The 18,120-nt window shown below is 43.0% G+C and overlaps 1 protein-coding gene across 2 annotated transcripts; it reads right to left on the bottom strand.

The window, feature by feature from the left end:
• Positions 1-243: 243 nt before the first annotated feature.
• si:dkey-3d4.3 (F-box only protein 42) lies at positions 244-17,751 on the bottom strand. Of its 2 annotated transcripts, none has more exons than XM_064326731.1 (9): positions 17,635-17,751; positions 14,827-15,047; positions 7,509-7,689; positions 6,293-6,375; positions 5,230-5,308; positions 4,758-4,804; positions 4,242-4,362; positions 2,017-2,197; positions 244-1,200 (listed from the first exon to the last, which is right to left on the bottom strand). In XM_064326731.1, exons 3-9 carry the CDS (start codon positions 7,669-7,671, stop codon positions 636-638), a joined length of 1,239 nt encoding a protein of 412 aa, XP_064182801.1. In that variant the 5' UTR covers positions 7,672-7,689; positions 14,827-15,047; positions 17,635-17,751; the 3' UTR covers positions 244-635. The 2 variants fall into 2 exon arrangements, with proteins under 2 accessions (XP_064182801.1, XP_064182802.1); XM_064326732.1 differs by having other exon boundaries at positions 4,242-4,359.
• Positions 17,752-18,120: the final 369 nt, after the last annotated feature.

The raw sequence follows: 18,120 nt of genomic DNA, 5'->3' as shown, positions 1-18,120 counted from the left end.
GCACAAATCATCCTCAATTATGTAAAAATAAAAAGCCGAGGTATTGCGCTGTTCGGAATGTTAAACAATTGAAAAAGTAACATCTAACCTGGAACAGATATGGGCAAAATGCTAATGTCTGTTGGTTATGTTACTATACAGTATTTTCCACTGTAATGAACTGCTTGTTAGTAGAGTTCATTCCAATGAACCTTCACAACAGAACAGGCAGAATCGTACTACAAAGCATGCCAGCAGACAATGTGTCATAAAGAATCTTCACAATTATTTATTTTAAAATATGCTGTGCTAATATAACATTTGTTTTTTTTGCCATTCATTTGTCTCCAAAAATCCAAGCTCTGACGTCAATTGTAATACTGCATATATAAAATAGAGATACAAAACAAAGTAATAAAAACAATTAGATAAACCTTCAATGTTGAAATGTGCAGCACTGAATTGTAAACACTTTTATTCTCAGCGTCTCTCACGTTTGGATCCCAAATGAAAGCGCGAAGGTCTAAAGTGTGCAATGAAAATGCCACAGCTCCCTTCACAACAGTCTTCAGCCACGCCCGTCCTCTCTCCCCGCTGAAGTAAGAAGCTGCGCTCATTAAAAATTCAGCCACTCAGGTGAGGGGAGGGGAGGCAGCTCAGAGGTCAGTCAGTGTCAGCTGCCACATGGAAATTCCGGGGTTTGCGCCCATGGGTCTGCCTCCCAACACCAGCAGCAGGTCCGGCAGGGGAAAGGACAGGTCCTCGGTGCTCGATTCGTCCACGTCGGTCCACCCTTTCCCGAAGGCTTCCTGGTTTTCGAAGGTCAGGCAGGTCCCCCCCGGGGCTGGCGGTCGGGCGCGGCTCTCCGCCCCCGCCGCCCTGCTCTCCACGCAGAACGTGTCCAGCTCGATGCTGCCCTCCGCGGGGAAGCATCTGTTCTTAAAGGGGCGGAGCCTGGCGCCGGCGTGTCTGGGCCCCGGGGGCGTGTGCCCGCCCCGAGGCTGGGGCCGGTAGCTGGGGCCCAGCCCGGCGATGCAGTGCTGCATCTTGCAGGGCGGCGAGCTGGCTGTGATGGCGGCCAGCCGCTCCCACGCCTGGGTCAGGAAGTTGAACCTCCAGAGGCCGTTGGTGGGGGAGCTCTGGGCCCCGCCGCCCCCGAACAGCAGCATGTTGTCCTGGTACGCCACCGCCGAGTGGCCCACCAGCTTAGACGGCCCGGAGCTGCGCGGGAAACAGGAAGCCAAACCGCGGCCGTGTGTCACTGAGCACTCCTCGCTCAAGAGAAGAGCAAACAAACGTTTATCTGGAGGCCGCTTGCTCAGCAGCGTTTTACAGCCTTGGGTCAGGAATGCACTGACACACAGGGATACCTGCTCTGAATGGAAGTTCTCAGGCCGGCGTTCGCCCCATAATCTGGGCTTGTTTCCTGTCCTAGTTTCACATCAGGACAGGAAACACCCCCCGCAGCTCAATCACGCCCATGACAGAACGCCTGATTCCTGCTCTCTAGGTGCTCTGGTGTATTATCTACTCAAGCTGCTCATGGGTAAGTGCTACACGCTCAAACACACGCACAGATTCATCTAAATATTTCGACAGATCACTTTTACAATTCACCTGTCAAAAAGCTCAGAACACCTTAAAAATAAAAGGACCGAAACACACTATAGTCATGAAGCAAGAGCAACCTCGGCTACTTTCGTACCACAGAAAGAGCCTGGTGTACGATGGCAGAGGTAGATTCAAAACATTTTCCTCACAGCCCATGTCACAATTTAAGCCCACACTGAGAAGGAAAAACTGCTTCTGTTTGTTGCAATATTAACTGAATCCTATGGGTCTGTGTTACGAAACTTTCCGTTCACACAGTTCAGCAGCGCAATCAGGTAACACCCCTGAGTGCAGGCTATCGGGCTCCTCTAGGACGCCCCTGCGCAGACGTCCATCGTCACGTGCTCATTTTGTGCTGACATCACGGGTGAACCTGCAGGCCAGGGCCTGGATAGCTGCCCTACAGCAGGGAGCGGGAGCACTCACTGGGACCTGATGGAGCTCCAGGAGTGGGTGGAGAAGCTCCACCTCCAGAGGTCGCTCTGCTCCCGAAGGCCCGTCAGCCCCCCGAACAGGTACATGCAGTCCAGGTGCGCCGCGGCCGAGTGTCCGTGCCGGGGCCCGGGGCCCGCCTCGTCCGGGGTCAGGTCTGCCCACGCCCCAGTGACTACACACACACACACACACACATACATACATACATACAAAACACACACAAACACACACACACACACACACACACACATACATACATACAAAACACACACACACAAAAACACACACACACACACACACACACACACACATACATACATACAAAACACACACAAACACACACACACACACACACACACACATACATACATACAAAACACACACACACAAAAACACACACACACACACACACACACACACATACATACATACAAACACACACACACACAAACACATATATACATACATAAACACACACACAGACACACACACACACACACACACACACATACATACATACATACATACAAAACACACACACACACACACACAAAAACACACACACATACATACATACATACATACAAAGCACACACACACACACATACATACATACAAAACACACACACACACACACACACACATACATACACACACACATACATACAAAACACACACACACATACATACATACATACAAAACACACAAACACACACACACACACACACAAACACATACATACATACATACATACATACAAAACACACACACACACACACACACAAATACATACATACAAAACACACACACACACACACAAACACAAAAACATCCGCACACACACACACACACACACACAAACATACATACATACATACAAAACACACACAAAAACACACACACACACACATACATACATACAAAACACACACACAGACACACACACACACAAACACAAAAACATCCGCACGCACACACACACACATACATACATACAAAACACACACACACACACACACACACACACATACATACATACAAAACACACACACAGACACACACACACACACACACAAACACAAAAACATCCGCACACACACACACACACACACAGGGAATATCTATTTAGAATGAAACGTAGTTGGTGGTTTTGTTCAAATGTTCAAAAATTTTTATGAATGGACGATATGGTTCTGAATATCTCTCGGTTTCAACATCCACTGCCATTTCTGCACTTGCCACTGCGGGGTTTTGAAGGGATTCGGGATTTGAAAAGCGAAACAAAACAAATGTACACGCAAGCACACTTGGAGAAAAACAGAAGTGAAAGTTCCTATTCAACGCTTCTGAACCATCTTCAGGTTTTTTTTTTGCAGGACACGATCAAACGACAACCGAACTCAGCCATTAAAGCACTGCTGATAGGCCAAGGTCACATTTCTGCCTTTTAGAGACGCTTTTATCCACAGCGACTTACGCAGATTAGACTTCACACGCAATACATTCACACAGATGGATATTTACTGAAGAGATTCAGGTTACCTCATCAAAGGTACAACTGCAGTGCCCCACCGGGAACCAACAACCTTACAGTTAAAATCCCAGTTCCCTAACCACTACACTATACCAGCTATATACATTTTGATTGTTGGCTTTGCCACTTTGAGCACTGCTATATTTTGACCTGCCAAAATATAAAAAAATATTTAATGCTAGACACATGGTGAAATATGACAATGGGACTATGTTGAGGTGAGGCACACATGATGAGGCACTATGTTTACTGCCGAATTAGGCCTGCAGGATGTCTGAAGAAATCCACTCCCAGAAGGGGGCCAATATGACCTTTCACTGGGCCTAGGTTACGCAACTCCCTGTGCAAGACTGAGCATGAAGCCTTGAGCAGGCCTGTGCTATCTCAGGCTGCCTTTCCGTCTGGCCTCTAATTCTGAGTGACTGAGGAGCCCTGTTTCAGGCACGGAAACAACACCCCTCATTTCCCAGGCTTCAAATTTCCTGTTTCAGTTTCCTCTGCATAGCGTCCTTGCGACAGTCTATACAATTACAACTGAATAGATTTGAAATTCAAAAGGTGGCAATAATAAGTATGTTCCACATTCCATGTAAGGAGAACAAAATACACAGGTAAATCGCACACACGTGCATGCGCACTCAAGAACACAATATACATAAGACACGCACATGAAGCACTCACCGAAATCTAACCTCCAGAATTCATGGGATGAGCCCTTCATGTCAATGTAGCCGCCGTACATGTACATGGAAGACTCAAACACAACAGCACTGTGTCCTTTCCTGTTAACCGGTGCCAGCTTCTGAAATCAAAATTCAGTGTCAGCGAGGAATCTGCAAATGTCGAAACTGACCACCGCTAACCCTTTAATCCTTCAAGGCATCAAATATGTGATCAGAATGTTCTTAATTGAACATTCTAATTGTTCTTAACTGAACAATCTAATGCTGATGTAACGATCACTACCGGTAATTGAAAGCAATGGAGTCCTAGAACACTCACTTAGAATTTTGAAGAAAAAAAAAAAACATTCCAAAACACTTTACAACTTTACTCATTACAGCGTACAGGGAAAGAAAAAGAAAAAGGGGGACAATTCACTCATGCACTGAATAAGTACAGGGACAATGGATGACTATTCTCCTGCCACGTGCAGTCATTGTGCTTATTTATCCAGGAATCCTGGGAATTCGGTACCTGAGAGTAAGTGTTCTTCCCCTGCCAGCGCAACCACTCTTCTTTATCTAGAGAGAAAAACCCAAAACTCACATCACTGTGCATGACTCAACACACCTGCCATCACTGCCAAGGAACGCCTTGACATTTAAAAACTGAACAACTGTAGAAAATGGTAAACATTTGCTGTCAAATCTACCTCGGAGGCACGACCGATGACTAAACAAAGTGTGGAATGAAATGTAAAAACACTCAAGTCAATACTGCAACCCATCCCTAACAGATTTATTTTAGCCCAGTGCATCAGCAAAGCAGAGCTACTTAAACATAATTCACTGTTCACTCTTCTAGCTTTTTTCAAATAATTTCACATCCAGGGATTTTTAATAGGGTTTACGCTGCAGTCACCCGTGGCACTGTGAATCAAATCCACACTACAGCGTGCACGAATGAACTGAACAAAAAGATGTACTCTGTCGAAAATATACCTGACCTGTGTCATACACCCAGAGTGGGGTCTTGTTGCCAGAGTACCCCGAATCGATAATTCCTCCAAAGACGTACAGCAGCCCCTGAAACAATAATGAACAAGGCTACTGTCATTAGACACATTTCTGAGTGCATTGTGGGAAAGGTGGGCCATGGAGGTTGCATTCTAACTGAGCGCTCTCTCCCCAGCTTCGTGTGGCATTCAACGGGTTATTCTCACTGTCGGCGCCTTCATAAAACCACAAATGTCAGCCCAACCCACAGTCAGAAGACTCTACTTCCTTCCCACAATGCCGTAGTTTCTCTCTATGTAGCTATACTTTCATACACAATGAGTAGGAGATATCAAAACACACCATGTAAGTGATTATGACCATGTGACCACTGCATCAATTCAGTGATGAGGAGAACGCAGAAACCTTTTGATAAAAAAGTGTCACAAATGTGCCTCGAAAAAATGTGACTCAATGGGACGGGCAGCTAACTCCAGAGGAGAAAGAGAACCTTTCTGGAAATGTTCATTTAATAAAGCAGACATGCAACTTGCATCGTATACGTCTGTTTTGAATAAACAGCGGTATGCCCGGACTGTTGCCCATGACAACAAGTCGCCACATCCTGCAGAGTATGTAAGCGTGTGGCTTCTTTGGTTTGTGACGACAACAAACGTCTCTCTACAACTTGCATCTTTAGTGCCAGTGATTTAATACAGTTAGCTGGAAGGCTAACAGTGGCACTTTGTAATCGTGCAGTAGTAAGACAGCGTTCTGTACGCATTGCGTTTAAACCTACAAACTCTTTGAAAGGACAGGGAGGAGAGGAGTGGTTTGTGACATGGCTTTCCTTTCACTCGAGTTAAGCGCTGAAACGGAAACAGCGATATTATGACCTGACATGCATCAAAAAAGTTTTGAAACTGCCCAGATCCCATCCCAAGGACAATGTGGGTTGATCTTCACTGCAGAGTCACAGCTGAAATTACTGAAGTGAAATTTTGTGCTCATAAACTATACAAACTGAAGCAGAGAGTGCCAATTGTTTTCTTTGATTGGTCACAGACGGGTTACCTGATAGTTCACCATGGAGTGCTCTTCCGTTTCCTCTGGGGCATTTTCACAGCTGCAGTCCAGCTCTGTCCATTCATTACGCACTGCAGGGTATAGAGAGCATTACTACACCGCAGCTCTACAGGGTATAGAGAGCATTACCACAGCACAGATCTACAGGGTATAGAGAGCATTACCACAGTACAGCTCTACAGGGTATTGAGAGCATTACCACAGTGCATTTTGTCCATTCACTACGCACTGCGGAGTATAGAGAGCATTACTACACCTCAGCTCTACAGGGTATTGAGAGCATTACTACACTGCAGCTCTACAGGGTATAGAGAGCATTACTACACCGCAGCTCTACAGGGTATAGAGAGCATTACTACACTGCAGCTCTACAGGGTATAGAGAGCATTACTACACCTCAGCTCTACAGGGTATAGAGAGCATTACTACACCTCAGCTCTACACGGTATAGAGAGCATTACTACACTGCAGCTCTACAGGGTATAGAGAGCATTACCACAGTGCATTTTGTCCATTCACTACGCACTGCAGGGTATAGAAAGCATTACTACACCGCAGCTCTACAGGGTATAGAGAGCATTACTACACCTCAGCTCTACAGGGTATAGAGAGCATTACTACACTGCAGCTCTACAGGGTATAGAGAGCATTACCACAGTGCATTTTGTCCATTCACTACGCACTGCAGGGTATAGAAAGCATTACCACAGCACAGATCTACAGGGTATAGAGAGCATTACCACAGTGCATTTTGTCCATTCACTACGCACTGCAGGGTATAGAAAGCATTACCACAGCACAGATCTACAGGGTATAGAGAGCATTACCACAGTACAGATCTACAGGGTATAGAGAGCATTACCACAGTACAGATCTACAGGGTATAGAGAGCATTACCACAGTACAGATCTACAGGGTATAGAGAGCATTACCACAGTACAGATCTACAGGGTATAGAGAGCATTACCACAGTGCATTTTGTCCATTCACTACGCACTGCGGAGTATAGAGAGCATTACTACAGTGCAGCTCTGTCCACTCATTACGCCCTGCAGGGTACAGACAGCATTACCACAGTGCACTCCTTGCAATGGCAGGACAAACGAATTAGCCACACGGAGCTATCTAGGCGTGCGCAGGACGCTACATGCTTTCGATGTATGCCGCTTGTTCTATGGCAGACGGGCGACGGGCCGAAGCTTACCGACGTTGTATCTCCAGAAGTCGTTGAGCAGGCTCTTCCCCCGGCCCCCCAGCAGGTAGACGCTGTCCCCGTGAGCGCAGCAGCTGTGCTTGTAGCGGTCGCAGGGCGCGGGGCCACTCTGAGGGATCGGGGTCCAAAGGCAGGGGCCGCGCTTCAAACTCATACCCGAGACATGCCAAACCTGTCGTCCCGCCCCCCCCCCAAAAAAAAAACAGGGCGCAAACGTGCCGTCAGTCCTCTCGACGCTCCGAACGTCCATCGCGTCCAGCACGCTAAGCCATGCCGGGGGACCGCTCTCGGGTTGCTATGGTGACAGCCTTGATCTGCAAGAGCTGCTTCTAACCTGAGGCGGGACCGCTGTTGTGCTGCTCTCCAGACCCAAGTGCCACTCAGGGCATTCTGCATGCAAGGATCCACAGCAGGAACATAACAGTGGGAAACAACAGCAAGGTGCAGTGCTGTAAGAGGAGAACTGCGTGTGCTGGGTTACTTAGCAACAGCAACCTTCTTTAATGACACTGTCACCTGTGATCTCTGTGACGTCACTCCAGAGTAGAAGGGACCCGATTACAGCACAGGTAAGGAGTACTCACACCAGAGGTTTTTAACCTCTGCACCTTCAGACGACTGGTGCCAGAAGTCAAACTTACCAAAACAAAAGTCCAAAACAAACAAATGACTATTTGTGAAACACACCAAAGTCTTAGTCTAGATGCTGACATTGCTATAATGCACTCCAAAAGTATGGTAACGGTTGCATGAAATTAGTTATTTTCGCCATTTAGGCTACCTAAGCCATTTGGATCTGAGATCAAAAGATGAATATGAGAGAAAAGTACAAGCAACCAGCCTTTATTTAATGGTAGTTACATGCGTATGTTTTACTATTTTACATAAATAGCCGGTTTTCTGCTGAGTCCCCCATTTTCAGCTGCGCAAAAGTAAGTTACTAGAGAACTGACAGGTGTTAACTGTTGCTCAGGTGTTTACTTTTGCATGGAGTGTTCACACATGAAAGAGCAGTGAGTGTCTAATCTTGGTTTTAGCCTCATTTGTGGAGACTGCATTTGGAATCAGGTATACACAATTATGAAGAGCAAACGACTAACTATGAAAAACAACTCATCTGCAAGCCGAGGTGTAGGGTGGCTGACAGAAGCGTGCCCCTTATTGAACCTCCGAAGGAGGACAGCCTGTGTTTACGGTGTTGACGATGAGTCATCAAGGTTAGATAAAGAAACAATGCTATTGCCTCGATATCACTGTCGCAATCACCCTGCTGCCTCTGTGGAACGTCCCCAGAACTGATCAGAAACAGCATTATGTAACCTTAGGCAATCCATACACAGAGCGGTTTTGCTTGGTGTTGTTGGAAAGCCGATGCTAAGGGGAATATGTTGGTGTTATTGATGGTGCGGTACAGTGGGCGCTGAATAAAGATATCGGAACACCTTTCAAAAGTGAACACTGGGTAATGCAAGTTACCTATGAGTCCGCAACCAGCTGTGCTACAAATGGCTACCATGGTGTGATAAACTTACAGTGATAACACAAGCAGGGGTCATTGCCGTTTGTTGTGACCGTGCCTTTCTTTGATGAAAGACACATCATCTTTGATCGTTGGGTATATAAGAGCAAAAGTGGTATGCTTTGAGGAGACCTGTCAATATGACCTCCTGCACGTCCTCTGCATATTTCCATTTTCGCTATACTCACACTTTGCACCATTGCACATTGTCAATATTAAACATACTGTACAATAAATTGTATTCACTTTAACCTGGTATTCCTCTTTGATTCTAACCACTACACACCTAGTGGTTTTAAGGTCCTAACATAGCCTACACATAGGATATCTGCACCCAAGAGTCACTGGCGTGTACACTAGTGCTGTCGCAAGATACACATTTTATCCTTGTAGGCTACACTAGCCAGAGGCACGTCTGCACCTACCAAGATAGACATGAATCCATAAAGAGCTGTGCTGGGAGAAAGAGGCTATAGTCTCTCATTTGTAGTCTCCTTCTATGCACAACTGTTAGCACAGAGGAAAGGTTAAAACATTATTATGGAGTCAGATAAATGAGAAAAACCGAAATAACATTAATATTTCACATCTGTGAAATATGGAAGAGGTAGTGTCAAGCCTTGGACATGTTTGGCTGCTTCTGGAACAGGCTCACTCGTCTTTACTGATGATGCAACAGAGGATGACAGCAGTAGGATGAATTTGGAAGGGTACAGACTCAATTCCTCTGACCTTATTACCAATTAATCTTAGGGCAAGACAATGAACCCTAAACACGCTACCAACGCAACCAAAGCATTCATCAATGGGAGAAAGTGAAAGGTTTTGGACTGGCCAAGTCAGTCACCTGGTAAATCCAATTGAGCTGTGATTCCACTTGCTGAAAAGGATACTGAAAATAGAAACCCCCAAAACAAAGATCATCTGAAAGTGCCTCCAGTGAAGGCCTGAAAAGACATTTCCACAGAAGATACCAAATGGCTGATGATGTCAATGGGTCATACTCAACACAAAAATGGCTGTTTGAAATGGTAAAATATAGGCCTATACATATGTAAAAAAATACCATGAAATAAAGCTGATTGTCTGTACTTTTGCTCATATTAATATTTTTACCTCAAATCCAAATGCCTTATACAGAAAAAATACCTAACATCACTTTACTGTTCCCATACTTTTGGAGGGCACAGTATTTGTGAAATGGTCTTATTCTAGATGCTGACATTCCTACGGAGATATTTGCTGTTCACCCTGCACAGAGGAGGGGGGGGGGGGGCAAAAGCACAATGGAACGTAAATATTGGATTACTGTGTGGCAGTACATCGCTCAGACCTTTCAGCCATTCAAGGGAACACAGATACATTATATATTTCCATATGGGTTGTCTTCCTGTCTTTGTTCTCTACTACTAGTGCTGAAATGGTGGAAAACACAGCCCAGCCCATCAGTGGTCTGAGCTGCCTTTCTGCAGGACGGGAGGACATTCAGCTTCAGCCACGCACCAGCTCCAGAGCCTCGTCTCAGTCCTACACTCAGCTGCTGCTACCATCCTGCCCCGGGCTTCGCTCGGCGCCATGGCAACCCCTCCCAGGTTACATTACTGTACTCCGGAAGGCTGCCGTGACAACGGTACACACAACGCCTAACTGAGGACCATCCCCCACCCACACACCCACACACCACCACACGCACAAGCGAACCGCAGGAGTCCGCCAGTCCTGCGGGCCCTCTGTACCGCCGGGACAGTGCACCTGGGGCCCCCAGCCCAAACCCTGCAGGGTCACAGGAACTCTCCTCATTAGAAGCCCTTTAAACACACCTCAATGGTGCACCCGATTCACAGCCAATGAGAAGCTCCAGGGCTCATTTACCACCGACAAAATGATGTCTTTATGCACCGGGTGATGCTCTTACTGCAACACAAAGCCAGGCATGTTTTTTCTTCAAGGTATATGCAAATAACCCAAGATCACCAGTACAGGGGAGTCACCACACCTGCAGGTACATGCTGGCTCCTCTGAGATCCCACTAAGAGGCTGTACCACACCACTGAGTCACCTTCTTTTCCCCTTGAGTCTCTCAGCAGAAATATAAACGTTCTGCCGTTTGATCTGGGAAATCCTTTACCGTGCACCACAAAGCAGACCAGCTTCAGAGGACAACTGCCAGTTGTAAAAATAAATACGAACTCTCTTCACACCCCACAACTCTAAGGCTGCTATGATTGAAATGTTAGTATGGACAATACCGTGCTTCCGCATTCACATTGTAAACATTCAGAGCAGTGGAGACGTGAGTGGTATTTGGGTGAATGATGTTCACCTCTATGTTTCTCACTGTTAGAGGTGAATAGCAAAGGTACCTGTAGCAATAGTGCAGGTACCTTTGCTATTAACGGAGCTACACTGCAGGTAGCTTTGCTTTTGCTAACGTAATTACACTACAGCTACAGTAGCTTTACAACTGAGCTAAGCTACATCTCAGCAAATTTTGCCATGAACTACATGCTGGTGTAGAAAATTTCTCTGGCCCAACTTTAAGCCTCACTAATATTTTCACGTTTAAAGCCTTTATGAGTAATAGCAATAATAATAATAATAGCTGCAATAGCAGCGGTCTAAAGTAGCAACAGAAGTGACAGCAGTGATTTTGATTGGTCTCAAGGACAGAATCTTTGCACATCTCTTGCTTTAATAGAGGTGAATTTGCTGTCGAATAAATGGGTTGTTTGGAATGTAACACTTTACAATTAACAAAACACGATTTCTATGAGTTGCGGTGAAACACTTGATGGGGATTTTATTACAATTCCAAATGAGATGTGTGGTTTCACTGAGCACGACAGGTTAAAGACCTTGATTCTGGCCGACAGGCCAGTGAATGGAGCAGCTCCACCAAACATCGCCATACTTCAGACTGCATTTTGGCTCAAGTCTCATCCCTACCCCATAGCACTCCCATCTTTAGCACTAATTCAGATTATTGTATTTTTATGGTTTTAGATCATATTTTATTGCTTTATGTTCCTGTTCTAAAGTAGTCTGTATATATTTAGAGTTTGTACTTTGGCTCTTGGTTAGCATAGTTAACATGCACTCGTGCTTTTGGTAATGAGGCAATTTTACCCACTGGTCTGGTAATGGTATTAGCCAGGTCTGGCATTATTGCCGTTATCCATCCGGTAAGAGCATCTGCTAAAGTAATGTATTTCAATGTAGCTACTTGTCTTACGTAATGTAACAGACTCATGTCATGTAATGTACTTGTGCTATGTAATGTAATAGCTAAGCTTTGGCAATGTAATGTACTTTGGTCATGTCATGTAATGCACTTCAGAGCAATTGTGGAATGTGAAGTGTAAACAGTATGCGGATGACTGCTATGTGCTTTCCAGTTTTGAAAGCCACTCTGTAAAAGAGTGTTTGCTAAGTGATTGTAATATAATGTAATGCTTGAGATGAAGGAATTTTGCCTTCAGAAATTAAGCCAAGACTAACACAAAATCCTTTCAGCCATGATCAAAAGTCCTAGATAAAAACGAGTGCATAGTGGGGAAATACACACCTTATCAATCAGCCTTATTTTACAAGACCCGTTCTCTCGCCTTATCAAGGGGTTCAACTGAGTCAACATTCCTCCGACATCTGACTGACCCCATTCACAAAGCAGAGCTTTGCCCCACATTCAGAGACGTCTTCACCTCAAGGGAAAACAGACACTCTCACCGACTGATCGTCTCTATTCCCATTCAGTGGGCTCTCCGAGAATTTAAAATTTTACACGGCAGGAATCTGCAACAGGACAATCTGGAGAATAAGCAGCCAGAAAGAATTAAATACAGAGATGCTCAGAAACTAAATCAGCTGCAAAGACACTTCAGACTTGAGCATTATGCGGACATGACAAAAAATATATTTTGCTTCAGAAATTATGCTAATTGCATTAGGCCTATATAAATATGTAGGTCACTGTATTATCAGGGGTCTAGAGAAAGTTTACTCAATCATTTCCACTCTAAGAAAGCACGGAAGTCTTATTTATCTCAAGAGTGAGACAGAGAGGGTGTAGCAGCCGGTAACGGTAAGCGGGGGAAGTGGCACACCTCGTTTCTCAACTAAAGCATTTTGGTTTTTGGAGTTAAATACACAAACTGCTGTGAATTCCTTTTGTTCCAGCTTACGTTTCTCAAAGTGGCCTCTGGAAGGAGTGGCAGGAAAAGGCCGAAGAATGAAGAAATGTACGCAGAGTCACGGACTGTACGGAAATTAAACCAAATATGCTCAAATGGGTTTAAAAAGAAAAAAGAGCAAAGGTGTGGAGGAAATGCAAAAACTGTCTGAGTAGGCAAAAACCCTGTGGGGTGTTTTGCCTTCAACACGCTGCTCCAACTGTTCCATGAAGGAAGAAAGCTTGGCAGTTGGATCTCGGGAGTGACACTGGGAGTTAATTATACCAGACTGTGTTAAACGTATCCTCATATAGACCGATCATCTGGAACATGCAAACAAAATAAAGGAAACTCGATATATCCCGGACACACTAACGCCAAGCCAGTTTGAAAATGCTCCTGATTAGACACACCTCATTAGCAATAATAGAGGAATAAATATTCTTATTCCATTTGGAACATAAATACAATATCTCGCTACATAAAATTATTCTGTTTGCCAAACATGACAAGACACTCAAGTGTTTAATTACAAAATAAAACTAATATTTAGAACTTTGTGGCTAAAACTAAACAGTAAATACTTCCACAGATGTGAAACAACTATAGAAAACAAAGTAAATATTTTTTTATTTTTATTTGTGCACCCACTCAAGGAAGACAAACACAAGGCCACTTTCTCATACAGTATCTTAGGCAATTAGGGTATATGAAGCGGTAGCCTACAGCATGCCAGCCATCTTAAGCAAATTCATCTAACTTTCTAAAAACAGATACATCTACAATTTTTTAAAAAGTTAAACAAAAATGTGATGGTTTCTAGCAGGGTTTCCGCCGCGTGGTTCCAGTTTAAGAGTTCTCAATGTAACCTGCATTTTGCTGAACCGATTCTGGACAGGGGTCCCATTCCGGACTCGCTTGGTCTGTACAGATGTGCATTGCACTGTCAAAGCAAAACCCTGCGTAGTGAACCGTTGATCGAAGTTACTTAGGCTAACTTTGTCTTCAGCTGAACATCCAGAGTTAAATTTATTGATGAGTTTAATTCACCCATCATCAATTAACCCCCCAACATCATCTGTGGAGGCTGCTATTAACACAAGATAAGTAACGTTACAAGTGTTTAATCGGGAATTGACATGACGTGTCAAAAGAAATTAAGGTTAAAAAGAACTGCATATGATACGCGTGTTTGTATCGAAAGGCCCGTTATTTTAGTTAGTTAGCTAGCTAGCTAGCGAGTTCGTCTATACGTCGATAAAGATTCGCTCAATGTCATTTTTCAAATGAAAGTCTTACCCTACAGTATGATAAATAGTTACTCCATGTTTCAGCATTTGCTTTCCGCTATAGTCGACTAACTCGATATACTTAACACAATAAACTTGTGCAACACGCTGGCTAATCTCGTACCAGCACTACAACCATTTGCCTGGGCAATTTCAGCTACGGTCGAGTTAGTCATATGATAGCCACCTAGCTGATTAGCTACAGCTATTTTAAGTACATTAATGCATGCGGTACAAAATTAGAGGATTACATGTCATGTCAGTTCTGCTAATCTAAAGGCGCTTATAAGTTTTGTTAATCAAGCCTGTTCAATTGTTTAAACTTTACTTACATGATGAGTGATAACTTCTTTTACTGTTCCTCTTCCTCGCCGCACTCAATTCTGAGGGAGGGGCACCCCTGTTCCGCTCCCAGTAACGCGCTCCGCTCTGACGGACGGGAGGAGTGTGATACCCCCCGCCAGTGACATCATGGAGCTGCCTCCACTTATCTTCTGGCATAAGTGCATTCTGTTTCTCATGAATATGAACTGTAAAACAAGTTCAGGAACGTCTGGCAATCAGACGCGAGGAAGTTAACTACTGTAAGACATAGGCTATAGATAAGCATAAAACACGTAACCAGTATCAAATAATACACCAGAGACAAAAGACACAATCATAAACAATTTATTATTTTCTTATAACGATAGGTTAACAGTTTATTTATATAATTTTGTATTATTTATGTTTTCATATCTATAAATCTTCTTGAGTATTGTTATAGTAGGCTATAGTGACTGTCTGGTTGAAAAATTGGGAAAACAGTAGCCTATTCAATTATATGTGGCTATGGCTATAATATAATAGTAATCTTTATTTTGATAGCACCATATCATACAAAGAGCAGCCCAGTGTGCTTTTACACAAAATACAAAAGAACGAAGGTAAAACATTAAAAGTTATCAATATATAATGTGCACATAAGTGACAACATATTCAATGACTTTTTCCAAATGTCAGATAGGCTACAGTATTCTGTGATCTTTGGTAAAACATTTTTTTCTTAACGGGCCCTTGTAGGAGTCAGAACAATTTGGCCAACAGTACAGCATACGTTTATTGATTATTTTTTATTCAGGGGAGTGAATATTTCTGAAACATGTGATTCTTTTATATTTTTATAAGCCTGGCTGGAATACTGCTGTCGCTAACCTTGAACCTTTGAATGGTTAAAGAACAACTATGATGAGTAGTGGAGAGTCGGTTTAAATGTAACGCATCATAAATGTAACACGGGGAATTTTTATTACACTGCAGCTTCAGGCTTGTACACGCACAATTGGTCCTCTATCGAATGGCAAAAGAAAATGCCATAAGAACGGAGCAATTCGTGGGGATTTTTATTTTCTTTTTTAAAATCGTTCCTTTTTGAACGCGGTAACTAAAAATCTGTTCCTAAAGTAATTTTCGGGTATAAAGCTTAATTTCTGTTTACAATAGATCAAATCATTCGTTTAAAACAGTCATCTGTCCTTGAAAAGCATGGGTTTTTTTCAGTCAATTTTTGCGGGAATTGTTCGCTAGGTGGCCTAAGAAACATTATGTCCCTGTCTGTATGTAACAGCTGTTACAATTATGCCGCCTCCTGAGTTGCTATAACAAGCAAGCAACGTGCTTTTTTGCAATTGTATGTTTACAGAATGCCATCTAAAGAGAAAACGAGAGGGTAGGTACCCTGGAAGGTCACGGAGAGGGCTTCAGATTTGGAGATTAGGGACACTAGAAGATGGTGTTCAAAACCATCTGCATGTAGTGTCCTTTTGTGAAAACGTTGGGCATTTTAAATGGTATTTAATGTTTGTTAAAGAAATGAATTGTACACGTCAACGTGTTTGACTTTTTAAGTTAGTTCAGTGCTTAATGTTAAAAGTGTTGCTTGGGACGTTGACATCGCCGAAACGCCGATGTTCCAAGTGATTAATGGAAAAGAAACAGCTACCCAGTCACAGGCATTTATATGCACACAGCACATTGGTCTGTATAGCTGGCTAATTGCTTTGAAAAAACCTGCCTGGGTGTTAAGAAACCAACAAAAGCAGCTTTCCTCATTGGTTTGGACCAGGTTTGGACGTTACCACTACTCACTTATAACGATAAGTTACTAGCTGCTTGTGCGTCAGTTTGGCAGAATCTTTTTTTTTAAATATAAATGTAGCCCCGTGCTTTATAATCTGAGAATGTGGCAGATCTCACATTACCATTGTAAATGTGTGTTCTTGATTAACATTAGTATGTGCAGATACGCACATTATAGGGCGTTTTGATTTAATGTCACAATTATTCCACCCCTCTGTTACAATTATACCGACTAGGTTGTATGAATGTGACATCGGACTGCTTGTACTTTAAATTATCCCGCGCATTTAAGTTATTAACGTAATTGAAACGAGTAAAGACTACTGACATGTCAACGCTGTTTGAAGTAAATTCATAGTCTTGGGCTTAATGTTTTCTGAGTAAATGAACAACATCCAAAAACTGTTACATTTATCCGGACTCTCCCCTAACTGCAACGTGACCTTACGACCACCCACCACCCCTTCATTCCACCATCTCTTTCTTCTAATATTCTCTTAATTTCTTATCAGTTCTCTGAATATTGCCACTTCCAGTCTGCACTCTCTTCTCGCACATATACAGAACTGTGGCATCATGCAGAGCAGTTTTTAATGAGCATGCATACATAAACAATTCACTTCATTCTTGCAATGCCTGTATGAACATTGATTTGGATAAATACATATGTATATCTTCATATTTTTATTTCTTTTTACTTATACAATTCCCCATCTTTGTACCTGATTCTAGCACCCCATTCCAGTTTTTCTGTCTGAAAATATAATAGAATAATATTTAAATGTAGACCTACATATTATTGAAAGTCACATGATATAGCCTAGAACCAACATGAGAATTGTTACAGTTAGGTTTCAAGTGACTGGTGGTGTGCATCGCAATTACATGCGAATTTATTTCATGTCAGAAAATTGGATACAAAAGGTCACAAATTCAGAAGCTGATAAAAATGAACCTGAAGTTAGCAGTGAACAAAATGCAGTTATTTTGCATTCTCCAAATTCATAACGTAATTTTCTTACCTGAAGAACAACTCCAGCAAAAACAAGTGTCAGGTTTAACCAATGCAAATGACCCTTCATTTCAATCAAGTCATTATAATGTGGAATGAAAAAACCTGTACCTCTGCCAGATTACTTACTTTATGGCATACTTTAAACTTTACAATAATAACTACAACAACAAGAAGAATGTTCAGACGTAATATTTATAGTTGTGAATGCTCCACATTTTTTGAAATTTTATAGTATTTGATTGAATTAATTTCGTAGTTATTCTAAACGTGTTTCTGTAAAATGAAGAGTAAAAAACTAAATAGCGTGACAACGATAAACTAAATTGAAACAATGTGTTTAAGACGATGCAGCAGGGGGCACCAAGATCATTGTTATTTTCCATTGTAGGCTATATCAATTCAAATTTAAATAAATGGAGGAAATCCGTCCTGAAGTTATCAGTACACCACGCTGAATGAACAAATCAGAGTCAATACACCTGAGATCAAAACA

Source organism: Anguilla rostrata, chromosome 3, assembly GCF_018555375.3.
Source record: "Anguilla rostrata isolate EN2019 chromosome 3, ASM1855537v3, whole genome shotgun sequence".
In the NCBI taxonomy this organism is placed as follows: Eukaryota; Metazoa; Chordata; class Actinopteri; order Anguilliformes; family Anguillidae; genus Anguilla; species Anguilla rostrata.
This window is presented reverse-complemented; position numbering and strand designations above follow the sequence as displayed.

Coding starts and splice junctions, on each gene's coding strand:
- si:dkey-3d4.3 (XM_064326731.1), bottom strand. CDS start 7,671: ATGAGTTTGAAGCGCGGCCCCTGCCTTTGGACCCCGATCCCTCAGAGT. Junction 5,309..6,292: donor ACTCCATGGTGAACTATCAG/GTAACCCGTCTG, acceptor TTATTGTTTCAG/GGGCTGCTGTACGTCTTTGG. Junction 4,363..4,757: donor GGAAGAACACTTACTCTCAG/GTACCGAATTCC, acceptor TTTTGATTTCAG/AAGCTGGCACCGGTTAACAG.